The sequence below is a fragment of the Aulostomus chinensis genome, chromosome 11, assembly GCF_037954235.1.
Source record: "Aulostomus chinensis isolate RoL2024-O1b breed Wild chromosome 11, RoL_Achi_v1.0, whole genome shotgun sequence".
Classification (NCBI taxonomy): domain Eukaryota; kingdom Metazoa; phylum Chordata; class Actinopteri; order Syngnathiformes; family Aulostomidae; genus Aulostomus; species Aulostomus chinensis.
Window position 1 is genome coordinate 10,367,635 of NC_141330.1, and position 19,778 is coordinate 10,387,412.

General features: G+C 44.1%; 1 protein-coding gene across 2 annotated transcripts; it reads left to right on the forward strand.

Annotated features, from left to right (window-relative positions):
* The first annotated feature begins 332 nt into the window (after window positions 1-332).
* lmtk3 (lemur tyrosine kinase 3) lies at window positions 333-19,760 on the forward strand. 2 transcript variants are annotated; one of them, XM_086218318.1, is made up of 16 exons: window positions 333-542; window positions 2,703-2,851; window positions 3,798-3,945; window positions 4,140-4,213; window positions 4,380-4,498; window positions 6,507-6,594; window positions 7,613-7,761; window positions 7,880-7,964; window positions 8,333-8,454; window positions 8,979-9,128; window positions 9,207-15,378; window positions 15,486-15,649; window positions 16,239-16,372; window positions 16,902-17,236; window positions 17,317-17,401; window positions 18,308-19,760. In XM_086218318.1, the coding sequence occupies exons 1-16, from the start codon at window positions 452-454 to the stop codon at window positions 18,433-18,435; spliced, it is 8,193 nt and encodes a 2,730-aa protein (XP_086074444.1). In that variant the 5' UTR covers window positions 333-451; the 3' UTR covers window positions 18,436-19,760. The 2 variants fall into 2 exon arrangements, with proteins under 2 accessions (XP_086074444.1, XP_086074445.1); XM_086218319.1 differs by having other exon boundaries at window positions 2,703-2,836.
* The last annotated feature ends 18 nt before the right edge of the window (window positions 19,761-19,778 follow it).

Genomic DNA, 19,778 nt, shown 5'->3' on the forward strand with positions numbered 1-19,778 from the left:
TATGATGATGAAGCTGGACCATGACAATGCGCGCCGTGTGTGTCTGACGTAGGCTGGCGGAGGAGAAAACACAGACAGCCCTCCGACCCTGTCACACGGGGGGAGAAGGAACAATATCTAACGGGAGAGAAAGCGGCGGTGAGGAGGAGGAGGAGGAGGATGTTTTCAGCAGCGGTCATGTATGTGCAGCGTGCGGCGGCCCGGGGATGCACAATAGAACATCTCGCACACCGTGTTTAATTGCGGATTAGAGGAGGAGGAGGAAGAGGGGGGGAGCACAACAAGGAGGGGAAGGGGACGCTCTTTATTACAAGGAGAAAAGCGGAGGGGGAGACGGTGTGAGCCCGGAGACGGCACAGACCGTGGCGGGGGGGACGGGAGAGAGGAGGACACCGACAGTCGGCAGCGTCGCTCGGATGCTGTTGTTGTTGTTGCTCCGGACGCGGCGACGATGCGGCCACACTGCTGGGTGGTGGTAGCGCTGGCGGGGATCATGTCGTACTTCAACCCGGAGAGAGCGCTCGGAGCCCCGCAGAGGGAAGGTGAGCGGAGGAGAGGAGGAGGAAGAAGACGAAGGGGGGGGGGGGGGGGTGAAAACCTGTCAGTGATGCTGGAGAAAGGAAGAGAGCGGGGGGGGGGGGGGATGTAGTCAGTTATGAAAAGGCCTCTCTTCACTGGGGGAATACTGTATTAATGCGAATTATTATTATTATTATTGCGGTGTCTTCCTCAGACAGAAGCAAGGCTGATTGGGTGATGGGTAGGGTACCATTTGCATGCAGTGATGAAAATATTGGGGAGGGGGGTCGATCTTGGGCCTCACATCGATGGCATTTAAAAACAGCAGATACTGTATGGATGGCAGGCTAAAATCGTCGGTCAGTCCCTAAATAGCCTGCGCTTGGCACAGCAGATCATCCAGCCTTTTAACCACTGCTGGCATCTTTTATTGGTCTGACTCTCAATATGCCTTCCTCCCTCAAGATCTGGCAAAGAGTTGTGTTTGTGTGATGTGTGCAGTCATGGTATTGTGTTGTATTGTTTTGATGAGAGCTGCTGGCATTGGGGTTGCTGGTGAAGGCCCTGTGTTAGGTTCCTATTTATATGCAGTGTCTGTCTGGGCATCTGTCTGGGGAAAGATGAAAGAATAGCACTGCACAAGAATTGTGCGTCAGGATTGGAGTTATTTTAATGGTGCATATTTAGGGGACTGCACCGCCACAAGGGTCACTGAGATATCTAAATATGAGCCCAGTATTTAAACTCAGTGTGTTTGTACGTGCGTGTGTGTGCGTGTTTCAAAACTCATGCAGGATTATTTATAATTTATCGGCATCCAGTGTCCAATCTTCTTTTATAGCAGCATAACAGGCCATTCAGCCTGATACAAAGGTGGTTTTAAATGCTGGACACATCCTCATTACCTTTCCTTAGGCCGCCTGTGTGAAACAAGTGACTGTTTTTTTAGTCTGAGCTGCAACTTTGCTCTTTTTTTTTTAGAAAAAGGAACAAAAACAAGTGCTCGAATTGCTGAATCCTTCAATATTGATTCGAACCGCACACTCCTATTTTTGTCCTGTGGTTGTTGTTTTTTTTTTAGAGAAACATTATTTTTTCTAAGTTCAAGTGTTATTGAATTTACATTAGACTGTATGTACGCAGTGTTTACAGAATCTCACCCTTGTGAGTGAATGTATTTTTATAAGACAGCCAAAGGTGGTGACATTCTAGCATTCAGCGAACAAGTCATGTTTTTTTAATCTTTTAGTCTATCTTTGACCTCACGAGTTATTGCCATTTCTTCTCATGTTCTTAGGTCGAAAAGCAGTGAGAGCTTTTTCAAATATATGTAATGCAATATGCAAAATATCAGGAAATGCAGCCTTTCGAGGTTTGTTTACAAACTAAATGTTTTCCTGCAGCAGTTTTGTTGAAAAGGTACCTCTCATAGATTGTTCATTGTAGTCAGCCTGTGTTGGACATCATCTGTCTCTCTCATGTCATGAGTAATGATTAAATGTATTTTGGCTACTTTATTTAAATGATACCTATAGAAAACACCTGAAGGGTATTTAACCACCCTGCCCTGCCCCTTTTCTTTTCTACAGATGGTTCACTTCCCACAATCGACCACTTTGAGGTACAAATATCAAATGTCCCGATCCTTCCCTCTCTCACCTGAGTAGTAAACCTTCCTGATTTGAGTACAACCCTTCCCAGTTAGCGCTCCTTATTTTTACCTAAATGACAACTCCAGCCACCCTTCCCTGCTTCTTAACTGTGTTTCCTGAGTGGAATGCCATTTCTGATATCTCCCCCTCCCCATGCTTTTCTCCTTACTGGAATGGTACACTCTCCCACTTCAAAATTCTTTGATTCCAGTCTCTGTTTTCTTTAACTTGATCCAGACAATGTTCTCTATCTTGGATTTCCCTGCTTTTCTCCCTTTAATCCCTGATGCAAGCTGTCCATTGGGCTTCACCAATGTGTCCCAAACCTGCCGCTAAGAAAACGCTCCAATGGTTTCCCCCTTAGACAAAACACCCATTTAACCAGATTTTACACCTTTCTGAGTCAGTGAAGTCTTTTTTTCTCCTCTCTGACTCAAACCTGCAGTAACAGTGTGCCTTCCCCTAATAGAAACACAAATAACCCGAGTCGCAGAACTAAATCCTCTTGCCCCCCCTCTGTCTCCCTCTCAGTTTCTCAGACCAGGGCTGCCTCCCTGTCTCCTCCACCCTACGTCGTCATCCTCATCTCTTGCTCGGGGCTTGTCTCTTTTGTTCTGCTGCTCCTCACCTGCCTGTGCTGCAAGAGAGGAGGAGTGGGATTCAATGTAAGTCTTCAACATGTAAGAGAATTATTCACCTCTCTCGCCTTTTCTTTGTTTTATCACTCTGTTTGCATGCCTGTAGTTTTTTTTTAATATAAGCTTGTCTTGATGAAGTGCAGTTGTTTGTGAGGATTTGCTGTGGGAATGGAACACGAGTCAATAATTCCAACTTAATGAGTTAGAAATGTTTAATAATCATCCCTCAGGCTCTGTCAATCTTTTAGCCTCACTGTGTTGTTTTATCTGTTATTGAGCCTTATCCCTAAATTCCACTCTATCAATAATGATATTTCATTCAAAAGCTGTATTTTGCCTCTTAAGGTCTCCCAAATAGGTGCCTTGAATGTGCATTCATGTTTTTCCCCTCCTGGATCACTTCTTGAGTGACTCCAGAATGCAGAAAGAACCAGCCATGTATATTAAGCTTCAAGCTAATGGTGACTGATGGCTAATAACAGCGAAACTTTCCAAAATGTCATTTGACAAACTCTCAAGCGCATCATTCCATATCATCTTCTTTACCCACCCGAGTGCTCAATAATGCATAAAGACTTTGATTTGAGCTAAAAACAAAATACCCTCCTGGTGTGGCGCTACATTAGCAAGGGTGGAGCATGGCAGCTGGGGCATCCAGTTGAATTGACTTGCTTGCACACCTGCGTATTAGCTCATGCTAGCATCAAACCAGAAGCTTTATAGTTAGGTTGTTTTGGGTTTTTTTATCAGATGTAAGCGTATAACTCCTGTGTCGTCTAGCCATGAATTTTACTGAATGATGTAACTGAGAGTTTGACAACAGGCAGTTGGACTCGGAAAAATAGCATCATTCTAAGCTTAAGACACCTATTTATAAGTGTTTGATAAGCAAAATAACATTTTGAGTGAAGGGTCCCTTTAAGTGAAAGAGTATTGTTGTGTGTTTTCAATTTTATGGCATTGTTCTGGGCATGTGTGGTGCAACCAGGAATTTGACAATGCGGATGGTGAGGAGTGTTCTGGAGGATCAAGCCCCATCCAGGAGGACAGCCTCTCATCATGTCCTTCCCTCCCGGAGGTCTACACCCTGCCGGTCAGAGACCGGCCCAACTGCCCCGCCCTGCAGGACGGAGCAGGTAACACCTCTCTTGCTCAGCTTTAGCATTTGTCCCTAACTTTGTCATTCATTACTGTCTATACTTATAAACAGCACTGTGAATGATGTGTATTTAGAGATCATAATATTCTAAATGGATTTTTTTATATTGTGGGACATCATGTCATAAATTACTGGACCTTCTTTTGTTTGTCATCTTTTTGTTTTGGTTAGACTCCAAGCCTCAATGCTTCAAAAGACACACTTTAAACTATCTTCAAGAGATCGGGAATGGCTGGTTCGGAAAAGTAAGTTGATAGCATCTGATATTCAGATCACGGTCTGTGTATTACTACATGAAATAAGAAATCTTCAGTCCGACATTCTCTGCTATGTAGTATTTGTTATTGGCTTCTAACTCAAAATACTTCTCGTACCACTGGTCGTACTCTTCTCCTCTTCCACCTCTTCTAGGTGATCCTGGCTGAAGTGCTGTGTGACTGCAGCTCCTCTCAGGTCGTGGTGAAGGAGCTGCGTGTCAGCGCCAGCCCTCTGGAGCAGAGGAAGTTCTTGGCTGAGTCAGAGCCGTACAGGTGGGAGAAACTGTTGAGTTCACGTTGCCAAGCTGAGGCCTGAAAGTGAGATTATGCATTGGTAAACTGAGCGTAACCACAGCACAAGAGGAGAGATGACTAAGCAACGTCCTTCTACAGGAATGCTAATTTAAAGTTAAAACATTACATAGAGGGGACTTGGTATGGTTTTCATTATTTTTTGGCATAAATATAATCTGACATTTTCAGATTCTTAGATGACATGTGATCAAAGTTTCAAATAATGAGGTAATGGTATGTAAAACCCTGCAAGCGCTGGCTTCAGAATGCACAGAAGACTCTGTTTCCAATGTTTTTGGGATGTTTTTCGTGCTCAGTTGCCCCAGGAACATCATGCTATAAAGTACAAGGACGCTGCCTCCTTCCAGGCTTCTGGAAATTGGCCAATCACAGGATGTGGGCTTGTAGTGAGGGAGGGGGCATTAAAGAGACATGAGTTAAAAATGAGGGGCACAAAGGCCCACATTAGATGTGTAGGAATGTTTTTAAACTCTGAGCGTAACAAAGGTGCTCTATTTGTGACCTGGAATATGATTAGAGGTGCATTTGAAGAGTTCAAATCAATGTAATGTTCCCTGAAATATTAATACAACTGTAATCGCCATGGTAGAGGGGAGTTGGCAAAATAGATCCCCAACTAGACTATGGCTGAACTGGGTGTGGTCAGTATCCTGAAATGTAGTTCATCCGTGGCAGCAGTGGTCAGTGTGATACATCAATATGAAATCAGGGACATTAAATGCTTAATTTTCTTGTATTTGTTATTAAAGTGTACTGTTATTAATGGAAACAATGCAAGACACATACTTGATACATACCTGCAATTCATAATTCACTTGATTACATGGCAACTTCCAAACCTGTAACTGTGGTGAACGGCTACGTACCGACAAAATACTGGTTCTTTCTCTATGTTGCTTCATGCAGACTTTATTTTTTTGTTACTTTTTAAAAGAATAGCAGCTCTCCAGAACTTATCAGTCTAGCCAACAACAGATAGCCTCACTTAAATCATTTACAATCAAAGCACCAGCTCGCATTCAAGACTCGTCAACTAACCACACGGGCTAAAACGTCTTTTTTGTTTTGTTTTGTTTAGCATATTCCTGTTCCTTCCTTCCTTATTAATTCTGTAGTTAAATTGCAATAATGTCTGTGTACCAAACCAACCTGCTTAGTATGTTTGACTCACAATCTGAATAGCATTTAGGCTGTATTCGCTCTCTAACACACACACACACACACACACACACACACACACACAAACACACGTGCACATACATACTCAAACACACAGAGGAAGTATTCAAGGACGGAGCTGTCTGTTCTTTTCCTCTATTCCTATCTCTGGGCAAAAAAAAACCGACAATAGCCAACACTGCACTCCAACACACCGACCTGGAGACGTTTTAACATTCATATTTATATGCTGTTTACATCTCTGCTCTCTGCTCTTGCTGAGGCACAAATCTTCCCCCTCTCCAGCTAGCTGCACTAACTTGTGTCTAATGCAAACCTACTCAATACGCTATACACCAACAGGCTTTTTTTCCCAATTGATTTGACTTTGCTGCATTGCGAGTCTTCTTTTTCTTCATTTATCCTTCCATCTACCTTTGTCTACATTTCCCAGCAGGCACTCAACTGGTCACCAGTTAGATATTTGGTTGAGTGTAGGTTAGGGCATCAGGTGACCAAAATTAGAACTTTTCATAGTAATTTAATTATATTTCAAATTTCAATTAAAAAGCTGATTTTTGTTACACAGAATATTAAGGACCGCTGTCATTGTTTTTTGTTTTTTTTTAATTGTGTTTTTCACTGAGCCAATTCAAACATCTGGCAAAGTTAATGATTGCAGTTTTAGTTGAGGACCAGCACTGTTTTGTTTTTGTTTTTATGACCAACTTCTATCTGCTGTCAATGTGACATCCAGATTGTTACAACTACCTTCTCACCAGCGTCATTTCTCTCTCCCCACCATCAGGAGCCTGAAACATCCCAACATTCTTCAGTGTCTGGGCCAGTGCAGTGAAAGCATCCCTTTCCTCCTGGTTATGGAGTTCTGTCAGCTGGTAAGTGGATATAAAGTACAGTACATATTAAGGTTTACACTGATAATATATAGCACATAATGTTGCATTTAAACTTGAGACAGAAATGATTTGACCTCTTGGGTGCTCTGATTGTTGGCTCACTTTTCTGTGAAAGCTCTGTTGCATGAATCAGAAATACATTATTGATCCCTGAGGGTAAATTGTGTACTGCTGCAGTCGCTCACACTCAAGTAGAGAAACATCAAGGCAAGAAATATATGGCATTTAGAGTAGAATAAATATGTTCAATGACAGCTTGAGTCTTACAAGAAATACAATAAAAGGAATAGCAGGCTGTCAGGTATGTGCGATATCCTCCTCGGTAAATGAGAAATGTATATAAGCAAAGGGAAATATGTGGGATATTTGTGTCATAATACTTTGATATTTCATAACCCCCACTGCACTTGCTCCTTCTTGTAATGCTGCCTGAGTAGATCTGCACATTATGTGCTGCAGGGATGTAGAATTATGAGGCTTTCCAATGTCACCGCTCTCTGCTTTGTATCTCTCGAATCAGTTTCCTCCCCTCTCAGCCGAGTTAATCTCTGACTAATTAAGAAAACCATATGAGTGGACTCTCAAGGCAGGCAAAGACACAAATCGATCAATTACAGCAAGAGAAAACAAACATTAATAGACGCTGCTTCACAAAGTCCCCTATTGTGCCTTCCTAGTGGATTTCATCTTCTTAGACAGTACTCATTTTATTTTCTTGCCCTTGCTCGAACACAAATGACTGCGAGCCTGCGAGCTCACTGCCAATTCCTGCGGTGTCTTTGAGGTTCTGGGATGAAAAACACCTAAAAAGGGACATATTTACTGCAGAAGTCACAAATATCTTATGTGTCTAGCCAGTGCTGGCTGCAAGTTTTATCTGTGTTTTAGGAGAAAACACAAACAGTTGGCACATACACTAATTGCTGGACTGGTATTGATTCTTTCTGTACACAAGACCTTCACTTACTGACTCCTTGTTGTGATGATGTTCAACAAGGGTGACTTGAAGCGGTATCTCCGAGCCCAGCGCAAGTCAGATGGGATGACCCCGGACCTGCCGACCCGGGACCTACTGACTCTTCAACGAATGGCTTTTGAGATCACCTCAGGCCTGCTGCATCTTCATGAGAACAACTACATCCACAGGTCTGCCTTGACTGAGCATGCTGAGACAAAGCTGTTCTATTTCAACCAAGCCTCACATAGTATATCTGCTGGTCTTCTTGACCAGTATCTGAAGGAGGTTTTTTTGTGTTTTCTGCAGTGATCTGGCTTTAAGAAACTGCCTGCTGACCTCGGACCTCACTGTCAGGATAGGCGACTATGGCCTTTCTCACAACCACTATAAGGTAGGAGGGATCCCGAGCTGGGGCATCAACAGAGCAGTGCAGAAACTTTATTCAATTATTTGCTATTGTTGAGGTGCTGGATTTTAATTTTTTTTTAAATGAGCATTTAATTGATGGCACCCTTTTCTAATCCACGAGCCAGAGCATGGAGCTACTTTTGATCCCAAATTAAATTTTTGGCTTTACTGTTTACTTATTTGTTTTTATGGCGATATAACTGTTTTTCATGGTTGGGCAACTGTGATCAGCCCAAGATTAATTTTTATATATTACATAAAACTCTAGTTCCGCCAATGCCACTGAGCAGTTTTTGTCATTATCTTCTTGGATTGAATCATGTTCTGTATTCTTGTTGTGTTTGTGTGAAGGAGGACTATTACCTGACTCCAGACAAGCTATGGATCCCGCTTCGTTGGATCGCTCCAGAGCTGCTGGAGGAGTACAGAGGATCTCTCATTGTTACTGACCAGACCAAGACCAGCAACGTGTGGTAAGTTGGAGAGTTTGTATCAAAAATCCTAAAAAAAATCAGACAAGCCCAACTGATGATGAAGGCCTCCAGCTTCAAACTGTGCCAGCAAATCCTGCTTGTTGTCCCTTAATGTCTCTGCAACTGAAATCATTTTGATCATTTTAAAACAATTAACGGATAACAAATTATGAAAAAAAATCGAATTAAATTTGTGTGAAGCTGTAGAGGCACTAGAGGCTGTTTTTGGGATGGAAACACATTTTTTTCAAAGATGTCAGCCTCTCCATGATCGGTATGACATCAGAATCACTGAAGCAGAGTTTGAGCCAAAAATGAACTGAAGGCTCAAGCTCCAACAGAACGAATTCAGTGTTTTGTTGAATGAAACAAGGGGAAATTTGAAGGTATAATTGCTGTGATGATATATCCAACACAAAATTTTCTCTTGGTCTTGTATATTGAGAGGAGCTCTTCATACATGAGTATGGAAATAAACTGTAATCAGTCGCATCTCGCCATCTCTACATCTCTCCTTCCTCCAGGTCCTTAGGCGTGGTCATATGGGAGCTATTTGAATTTGGCTCTCAGCCCCACAGACACCTGAGCGATGAAGAGGTGTTGACCTTCGTCATCAGAGAGAGACAGATCACACTGGCCCAGCCCAGACTCAAACTCTCCCATTCAGATTACTGGTCAGTATTTACAGTAATAGACAGTTATTATGTCCTAACTGTGTTCTAGCTTATGCTTTTCTCTCCTTGGCTCCTCAGGTATGAGATCATGCAGTCTTGCTGGCTACCTCCATCTCAACGCCCCTCTGTAGCTGAGATATTCCTCCTCCTCTCCTCCCTCTTGGCCGCCGAGCGAGGAATGGCAAGAGGGAGTGTTGGGGAGGAGGATGAAGAGGATGAGGAGTATGAGGAGGGCCGGGGAAGACGTGGGGAGAGTGAGGAGTCGTTTGAAAGACGCTGGGACTTACTCCGTCCACCTGCCTTCCAGACTTCAGCAAATGAGCGACAAAGAGACAGAGAGTACAGTAGGGAAGACAGAGATAACTCCTACCCCTTGCTGGACCCTGTGGGGCACCGTATCACCCCATCCTCATCTGAACTGGACGACATCCTGACTGTCACTGAAACCAGCAAAGGTTTGAACTTTGAGTATTTTTGGGAGAAGGCCCATGCAAGACGAGGATACAAACCCCTTCCCCCTCCTCAGCCAATCCCAACTGTGAATAATAACCACAGACAGTCCTTGGACACGCCCACTGTGGTTCCAGTGATCAGTGCACGCAGCCCCTCCCTTGCCAGCGAGTACTACATCAGATTAGAGGAACACACTCCCCAGGACAAGTCGCCAACTCTTAAAGGGAAGACACAGTCGTCTTTTCGGACTGACTCCATTTGCCCTGGAGACATGGAGCTGGTTGAGATTCGCAGTGGCATGCTGGGAAAAGAGCGAGTCCCTTATTGTTCTTCTGACAAGTGTGCAGTTGGAAAAGGCATTCAGACTGTTCGATCAAGCGAGGTTAAACTCCAGGTACCCAACACAGGTGTGGCAGAGTTCAGAGACACTTCGAGCAGAGTGACTGACTTTTCAGTCATCAATTTAGGGGATGATGATGAAGAGGAGAAGAAAAGGACCAATAATGCTGATAAAAAATCCACTGTTTCTCAAGCCCCGGTCCTTCCTCCTAAACCTCGCTCTATGTCCTTGTCATCAGCCAACCACCTTCACTCACGCCCCCTTCCTGCCCCGCCGCTTGGATATAGGGGACTTCCTCACTACACCATCAGCGGGAAAATTGAGACAGACCCCCATCATATGAGCAGCTGCCCACCTTCTACCTTTGATCACCTGGGGCTCCATCGCTCCCGACAGACTTTACCCCCATCCCCATCCCTCTCACCCTCTTTGCCTCCATCAAGCCATCCCATTTACCCCGCACCTCAAATGTGTCCCCCTCCTCTCCCCCCACACTCCAAACCGCAAAGAAGTTGCCCCAGCTACGGCACGACTGACTCATATTCAAGATACAATAAGCCGCAGATGCAGAGATCCAGTAGAGACCCACTAACCTGTGACTTGTCTGATAGAGAAGCTGCTACCAGACACCAGGCATCATTGCACAACTCCAAGGACACCTCTCATTCGCGTGCAAAAGACTTTGACTCTCCTGTTCGTCGGGAAAACCCGTTGCGCCCTATTTATCGCAATTTACCTCGCCCGCAACCCCAGATGGACAGGCAGTCATCATCCAGTCCCACCTACTCAGATGAGGACGACTCTCCCTTTATGTCCCCTGAGAAACCCGGTGGTGGGACAACTGTCACTCACTCCAGCCTGTCTGAGGACGCAGATCCATGTGCCTCAGAGCTCTTTTCCAGGGGAATGAAGAGGACCCAGTCACGTCTCGACACCATCCTGCCTGCCATTTGGAAGGAAGATGCTGAACTTCAGGCAGAACGTGTGGCAGCTGCCAAGAAATCCCCCATGCACCTTTTCCTGACGGAGGTATCATCTGTGACAGAGTCTGGTGAGTCTAAGTCAGATCTCTCATGGGGCGGAGAGAAGGAGGAGAAAAGAGATGGAGAGAGATGGGGGAACTTTGTGCCCTCCAACAGAGGGATGCGGCGCTCTCAGTCACTGATCACCGAACTGGGTTCAGCAGGACATTCATGGGGGCCGGAGAAAGTCAGCAAGAGGTCAGGACCTGAGGAGGACAATGAAATCACAAAAGATTCATTCCAGGGGGATCTTTTTCTCACAGAGATCAACACAGGGAAGATGGACACAGATCTGGAGGGCGTGTCAGAAAATGACCCTGTAAAATATCTTTATCCTGCAGGATCCAGGTTACAGCCATACGTCTGCGCTCCACGGCTTCCCTCATACACCGAAGCAGAGGAAGCCTATTCAAAAGGTATCAGGAGGTCCCGCTCGCTGCTGTCTGAGATCACCATCGGGAAGCAGGAGTCTGAAGCACAGCAGACTGAGAAGGAGCTGCGGAGAAAAGAAATGACCCGGGAGGAATTCCTAAAGGAGATCCAATCTGCCGAGACCTTTCTGACGGAAATCATATCCAGACAAAACGCTGCAGCAAACAAGAAGGAAGCTGAATCCTCCTCCTCACCTACTCCACTGTCCCCTGAATATGAGTCCATATGCATTGACCCAAACTCAACTCAGACCATCAGATTTCAGTCAGAGAGTTCTGTACGAGCGTCCAACAAGGGAAAGGATGAAACACAAACTGAGGCCATCTATGCCCAAGTGACCAAGCGAGCTAAAAAGAGTGAGATCAAAGTTTCCACAAGACCCGAGATTCCAATCCTTCACATAGGATCAAGTAAACAGCCTGTGAAACTGGACAGCCAAGGAAGTAGCGCTGACCCCTCAGCAACCCACTGCCAATCTGGTGAGTTTGTGTTTTCAGAAATCATGCCCAAGAATGGCCTTCTGCACAATCAAACACTTTCATGTCAGAACGAAGAGGAGGAGAGCTCAGACGGCCCCGCTTTACCTGCTAGAGGAGAGCAAAGAGATCTCTCAGAGCACTCGCCTATCGAGTGCACTAAGGATGCTGAGGAGTACAATACTGTGACACTGCGTGAGAACAAATCCCTCATTACGAACAGCAGTCAAACAATTGATTTTGTTGGAAATGGGGAGATAGTGAGAGATGATCTAAAGGCCAGCAGCCCTGAGAGAGGAGATCAACAATGGGGAAAGACAGATATCACTTCAGGTGATCTGGAGAAAGAAAAGCACCCTGCTAATAAAGAAGTGGACTCAGAAAGCATCACAACTGCTGATTCAGATCATTTGAAAAGTTTTAATTCTCGGAATGATAACGGAAACTTGGTGATACCAGAAAATTCACACAATAGTAATGTAGCTGAAAAGGCAGCCACACCAACCACTCCAGACTGGGATCCATCCTCTGATGTCTCTCTCGTCACCCCCACTGACTCAGTCCTGTCACCTATGACGTCCAGCTCAGCTGACTGCCTCACACCTAGTGACTCATGGATGGGAGGAGGAAGCAGTGGCTGGCGGGCTCTGGGAAATGAAACGCCACATCGAGACTCTGCCTATTTCTCAGACAGTGAGTGGGAAGGTGGGGATGGGATGAACAGGAGGAGCAGCGACGGACTTATCGCCTCCAGGCCAAGCAGCGGCCGAGGGGGCGACCGGGGAACACTGACAGGGATTGAGGAGAAAACTGAAACTGAGGAGGAGGGAGAGACAGAAGACAAGAGCCCTCTAAGAAACAATATATCAGATAGTAAAGCTGAAACTGCAGAAATTACTACTGAACCACCTGAGGAAATGATTATTCCTATTCCGTATGAAAATGCTCCTGAAAATGACATCTCTCATTTTGGTGACGACACAGATAATGTAGGCAAAGGCTTTCAGTCTGACCAGAGGGACGATTCTGGCATTTTCTACAACGACAGTAAAAAATCAACATTACTATTTGATAGTTCCCAAGCCAGGGACTGTGTCGACTTTATTGATAAATTGTTCTCAAATTTAGATGACGAGCCGCTGAAAGGGCTGCCACACAGTGGTGGGTATACAAAAGAGAACCACTACACAGATGGCATCATCTCACAGATAACGGACCCTTCAGAATTAAATCTACATTCCAAAAGCCTTGCTGGGACAAATATTTTGATTGAGTCTGTAACTTATAACCAGGAAAAGGATTGTATATTAAGACCCAGCAATAATGAGTACACAAGCGTTGTAAAGATGGATAAGAATCTCTCTGCTCTGAACGCCCAGCACTGTGGGAATGACATTGTGGAATCTATGGTCTCATCCCACATTGACAGCAGATTATCTAAACTGTACAACATTCAAACCGCTGATGCCAGACAGAGTGAGGAAACAACATCAGTAGTCGAGACAAGCGAAGTGGGTGATAAAGAGACACATCCCTCCTGGGCTGAGGAGCCTGAGCGATGTGCAGAGATTCCTGGCCTGGAGCTGCACCGCACAGACCACAACGAGCTGGGTCTCAGAAACCTACACTGCTCCGACAACAGTGAGGAAAAGACGGTCGAGGTCAAAACGGAGACAGAAAAACAGCTGGCTGCTGCAGAGTTGAGTAATGCCATGAAGGAGAAGTCACCTCTGAGAGGAGCAGTGAGTAAGGTGGAGTCTGCTCAGAATGTGGATAAGGACTCCTGTGGGAGGCTGGATTTGAAGGAGTTATGGAGCACGCTGGGAGAAGATGACGAAAAAACTGGACGAGGTGTTGTGAGGGGGGAGTTTGACTGCCATCGTTATTCACAGTCAAGAGATTTGCACTTGTGGCCTGATGAAAATGACCAGTGGGCCTCTCCTGAAAAGAGGTGCCAGGATATTGAACTGAGGTCTGAATTTTTCTCCGGGTACAGTAACCAGGCATGGGAGGTGGCTGAAAGGCTTGTTGTGGGACAGGAGTTTTGGGAGACGGAGGAAAATGATGAACTGGCAGGAAGCGAGCCCCACCCTGCAGTCTTGGAGGGTTGTGAGGAAACATGGAATGATGAAACCCAGGGAACAAGGGGAAATCTTGCTGTGAAGGAAAAGTGGGTCTCTAAAGACCCCGAAGTGTTACATATACAACAGGAGGAAAATATTGAGAACCTTGGAGAAAGTTTCAACAGAGACCTCAGAAGAGAAATCTCTGATAATGAAGTAGAGAACATAGAAATTCCAGATCAAGAGACCCTGGAGCAAGGAGAGAAGCAGATTTCGTCATGCTCAGAGACAAGTAGAGACAGGGAAGGTCAGCAAAAGTCTAAAGAGACGGAGGAGAATCACAATTTTAACAGATGGCCTCAGAATCACCTCTGTGAGATCCAAAACTCACCAGCTGAACGTGCTGATAGATTAGAGAACTGCATCAGTCACACGTTTGAGAGTAAAAGTGCAAATATATCCATTTGTATCACCGAAGCTCCTCATGAGAACTTCTCACACCTGGAAAATGAACCAGAGGTGGATGTGATCCCATGGAATCCAAGACAATACATCGGTGAAAGAACGAGCATGATCGAGGAGGATTACAGAGACGTGTCCCTTCCATCTAATCCCGTCTCTTGTTCCGTTGACCTGCAGGAGGAGATTGACAAGTCATACCCGCAGGTGGATAATTTCAGCTCTGTAGACTTCCCTAGTCCTCCACCCAGCATCGACCTCGATGTGCAAGATGATAAACTGGAGAGTTTAGACGACTCTTTCCCGAGTCCACCGCCATCTGTTACCGGGGCAGATGAGTTTATTAGTCACATTAATCTGGAAGACTTTATCGATAGCGCTGAGGGAGAGCCTGATATTTCCCCAAATCACAACACAGATGTCTCAGAAACATCTCTGCCAGAGTTGGCACCTGCCACAACCAAGAGTAAAGGAATCTCTGCCAATCTGAATCTCTCATGTGTGCATATAACATTAGATGATGAAAACCACCTTACATGCCACTCAGGGGGTCAGGATGAAGAAAATAACTTGCTCCAGCCTTCCACTCCACCTCAAGATCCTCTCAACACTCTCCCAGAACTATTAATCTCAGAATGGAAAGATCTGGATGAAGAGCCCTTGGAGGACTTTGAAAAACTGGAACAGCTGTGTTGCATATCTGGGGATGAGGAAGACACTTTGGGAGAACTATTCCTGGGGAATCTCGAGCTTTTGGAGTCTTTGAAGAAAACTCCTGATCAAAAAGTGAACAGTGGTGGTGTCAGTGATGGAGGAGAGGAGGAAGAGGAGGATGGGGTCTCTGATAAATTGGTGGTGCAAACATCACAAGTGATCCTGAGTTCTCAAGACAAACTCTCACCTCAGGAGGAGAGGAATGACATAAGATCACCAGTCCAAACATCAGAGGTCAAGGACCAGGGGTCTCTCTCCAAGATGACAACTAAGAACGGCCTCATGATGCAGGTGATAGGTCTAAAGGTCGTTAATAGAGGAAAGAGTGCTGCTGCTGCTGCTGTTTCCTCTCTGCGTGTTATTTCATCTCTGTGTACGCTCCTGTTTTGTTGCTTCAGGTGTGTGAGGAAAGACTGCAGTTCTCGCTCAGTGAAGACGTGAAAACAAATGTTCTTTGGGGAGCGACTGTTAAGGACACGGTTATGCTTCGTCCCTGGGGAGAACAGTTTACAGAGAACAGCAGTGAGCTGGTCACCGTGAAAGAACAAAACGAGGATGAAAGGTATTAACGCTGAGTCGACCTTGGACAGCCGAACATGCGTAACATATCAGAGCTCATGTGTTTATTTTCCAATGTACCTCTAGGAGAATGCGGTGGAGTCCCCAGCTCAAGTTGATAACTCAAAAATATAAGAAATGCGATCATTTCTGGGAGATATCTGTCTCTGAGATTCCTGCAATACATTTCTGTGATTGCAGTGCTTCAACAAATAAAATAGGACATTTTAGTCATCATCATCATCATCATCATCATCATCTGTGGCCTAAAGAGGCTAAAGAGGCAGACCATGAATAGAACACAGTGGCCTTGGTTGTAATCTAGATTCAGCTTTCATAGAGACTGTTTCTTCTGGAATAGGAATTGAGAGGTTCAGGCTAGGAGTCGTTGGAAGCCATTATGTGTTCAGATGTCATTTTTCTATTATTTGAACAACATAAACAAAGATGGGTAGAAGCTCACCTCAGTTGTATTGAAATCTCAGAATAAAATCAAAAGCACCAAAGTGATACAGAATGCTGTGTTGTCATTTTGGCAAACTGATGCTTGTACACTTGAATTTGAATCAGTTCTCTGTTTTTTGCTGTTGTAGCCAAGCGGAGCAGGAAAATGTCCCCGACAGTGAAGCTCACACGGTGTCTGATGAAACAAAAACTGAACCGCTAACTGTGATTGAACAGCCTGAGGTCACAACAACTCAGCCAACTGCGAACCAGGCCATGAAAGGTGAGTCTGTATCGTGTGTAAATATCACTTCCTGTGTCCACCAGATGGCACTAGAGAACACTCTCTTAATATACATAATATTGTTGCACATTGTGAAGAAAACGTCATTTTTATAGAGATCGAATGATGTTTGATACATCAACCACAAGTTGGTACAGTGGCTATGACATAAATTCACAGTTTCCTGTTCTGTGGCACAATATTAAATCTGGCTGCCTCGCCACATTGACCAAAGTCTTAAGGTCTTAGAGATGAATATGCATAACTGACCAGATGGACCCTGTAGATTTGCATGACCCTGCTGATAGACAAATGCCACTGAAAACATTTATGTTCCAATAATAAAAAAAAGTCCTGAAACAGCCGGACAGAAGAGGGTGAGAGTATAAACTCCTTTGCGGAGATATGAATCTCCTGAGAAATGTTAGTTTGGTTAATTTTCAAAGCTAAAGCTAACATGAACCACAGCTCTGATTAGACTTGGTCAGGCTTTCTTTATGTCCTACCCCCTTTTTCCTCATTCTTTCAGCAAAGCTGGCCCGCCTTTCTCTCGCCCTCCCTCCCCTGGCTCTGACTCTCCCCCTGACCCCTACTGGCAAAGGAGGCTTTGGAGACGGGGTGATTGGAAGTCGTCTGGGAAGACGGAGAGGTCTGTCCCCGGGAAGTGACCCTGACGATGAGGAGGATGATGAGCAGGAAGACGAGAGCTCACGGAGGGTGATCGTCGTCACAGAAACAGACGTGGACAAGCGTGTCGGCCTGAGGAGTCTACTGAAGTCCCCGAAGGAACCAATGGACAGAGAAAGGGACAGAGGGAGAAATGTGTCTTTCTTTGATGATGTCACCATTTATCTTTTTGATCAGGTACTTTCTAAAACACTCCTTTGCTTTATGAAAGGTCTTGTTCAATATAACGAAAGGTGATTGTTTCTTTACTGCAACAGGAAACTCCAACCAACGAGTTGAGCACGTCAACGCCCACTAGTCCAGCCTCAGTGTCCGTCAAGAGCACCAAGCTGGACTTGCACGGTACGTCCTTAAACATATTAAATTAAATATCCCTATTATTATTGTAGCTATCCCTTATATTTGATTTGTCAAATTTAATTCATAATAACTGTTGTGGTTTTTTCTTGAATTAGTGTCTCATCCATTTGCATCCACCCCCCCAGTGTTGCCAGATTGGGTGGTTTTTCACCCATTTAGGCTAAAATCACTCACATTGGGCTGGAAAGAAAAACATTGAATTATCTGTGTAATTGACTTATGTTTATTAACTGATATTCTGGCAACATTCTAAGTCCAGGGCTGGAAATCAGTCCAAGATGGTAGACCTGACAAGTTCAGTACTCTCTTAAAGTAGCCTTGGCTGCCCCAGGCCTCCCCAGATGTAGAACTTTAGTGAGGACATCAATCCTGTGCTCAACAATACAGCCTCAGCTGTGCTTCCCAACACATTTTCCTTTCCTCTTTTTTTGACTTCCTCTCTCCATCCCACAATGATCACCTCATCTTGCAGCATAATGAAAAGTTTTCTTTGTGCATGCACACCAAAATTAGATGCTTTCACGATCTTTCATAGCCTTTAGAGCTGAAACTTCAAAGCCCTGAAAGAAGAGGCCGTGAAAGACAGTTATTTTGGGCTATAAATCATCATGTGTCTCTACAGCTCCATTATATTAATAGATATAGATTATTAGATTGAGTCTGAATATCTCAGTGTCTATGTCAGTGATTCGCAACCTTTTCAATCAGTGCGGTAGAATGTAAAAAACAGTTTTCTGCCTCATTTTTTTTCACACAACCTTTGGATGACCCCCTGTGGGGGGTCCCAACCCCCAGACTGAGAGCCCCTGGTCTGTGTCAGGGGTCTTTAAGCCACCTGTTTGCCGGTGCTGATGCCTTCATTGTTGACTCTTTTGGTTTCTCCATCAGGTCCGAAAAGCAAAGAATCAAAAAGGAAAGAGGACTCATCAATCAAACCAAGATTGCCTGTGGGGGCCAATCCAGTGACATCATCGCGCTTTACCGTCAGCCCTGCCAACGACCCCCACTTGGTGTGATGATGCTCGATGTCATCACCTTTAGAGCTGAACCCTCTGAGACTGGCCAGCAAATTAACCCCAACAACCAGCCATTCACCCAGAGGCTATTTTTGTATTGAAAAGGCAACTGAAAGAATAAGACTCCCGATCTAAAAGCTGGACATGTTCTAGGTTTTACCAGCGACAGGATTTTGTATGACAGGGCTTGTTTAGCTCCTGCCCGCCACTGTTTACAGAGTTTATTCAAACGTCTTTGGCTGCAGACGTCTTTGGAAAAAGGCAGCGTATGTTAGGACAAGAGGAGCCTGGAGCTTTGTAAAATCGGAAACAGATTTGACAGCTATGCAGTGGGAGTCTTGCTGTGTACCAGCTTACCTTCTCTTTTTTTTCTGCTTTGTTCTGTTGTATTATTCCCCAGATGTGCGGGGAACGCACTTTCTTTAGTCATTCATCCGTCTATGTAAACGCTTGGACTCCAGTCATCCCTCAATTTACAGGTTTTTCATTGCAGCCAGTCAGTTGTTCTTGTAGGCAGCAGTTTGGAACAGAAATGGCTTGACTCCTGTATTTGAGACTGCTCTTTCACATTTGTACAAATATCATAATACAAGTGTATACAATATCATTTTAGAGCCATTTACTTTTAGATGTATTCTTAGACTGCACGAAAAACGAAACAAGCAATGTTTCTTTATATTTTTAGTTTTGAAAAGCTTTCTTTATTCCTCTTAATTTATATATATATAATAATTTCTTTATTTATTTATGTAAAGCAAGTTTCCATGCATTATTTATTAATTTCATTATTTCATTATTTATTTATTTATTTATTTCCTTTGTTGCACTTAGAATATTAGCTATAATTTGTTTGGGACAGAATGCCTCTAGGTTATATCTTCTCTAAGATCTTCATAACAAATAAATCAAAATATTTTCCCAAACGTCTTAATTGCTAAAAAAAAAAAAGAAGATGTATTTTGTATAATTTACTTGTCAATATATGCCAATCTGTATGGAACGATGTCCTGTAATGTTTCATTATTTTCCAATGTCTATGAATATTTAGCTGTCTTGTCATTCTTTTACATTGTTTAATGACAGTTAATGTAGCTTAGCATGAAAAACTGAAGCCTCTCATCAGTAAATAACGTCATTTGTTTGTGTATCTGTTAATTTATTCCATTTTCTACTAATGACAGTTCATCATGCAGTCAAGGTCCAAATAGTTCATTTGTTTAGTCTGTTTAAATGTTGTTTTAAAACCTGTATTGGTTTAGGAATTGTTTTCAAGGGATAATGTATAAACAAGGGGAAATAAAAAATGTGAAATGTGAAACTCTTCTCAGTGGAGTGAAGTAAAC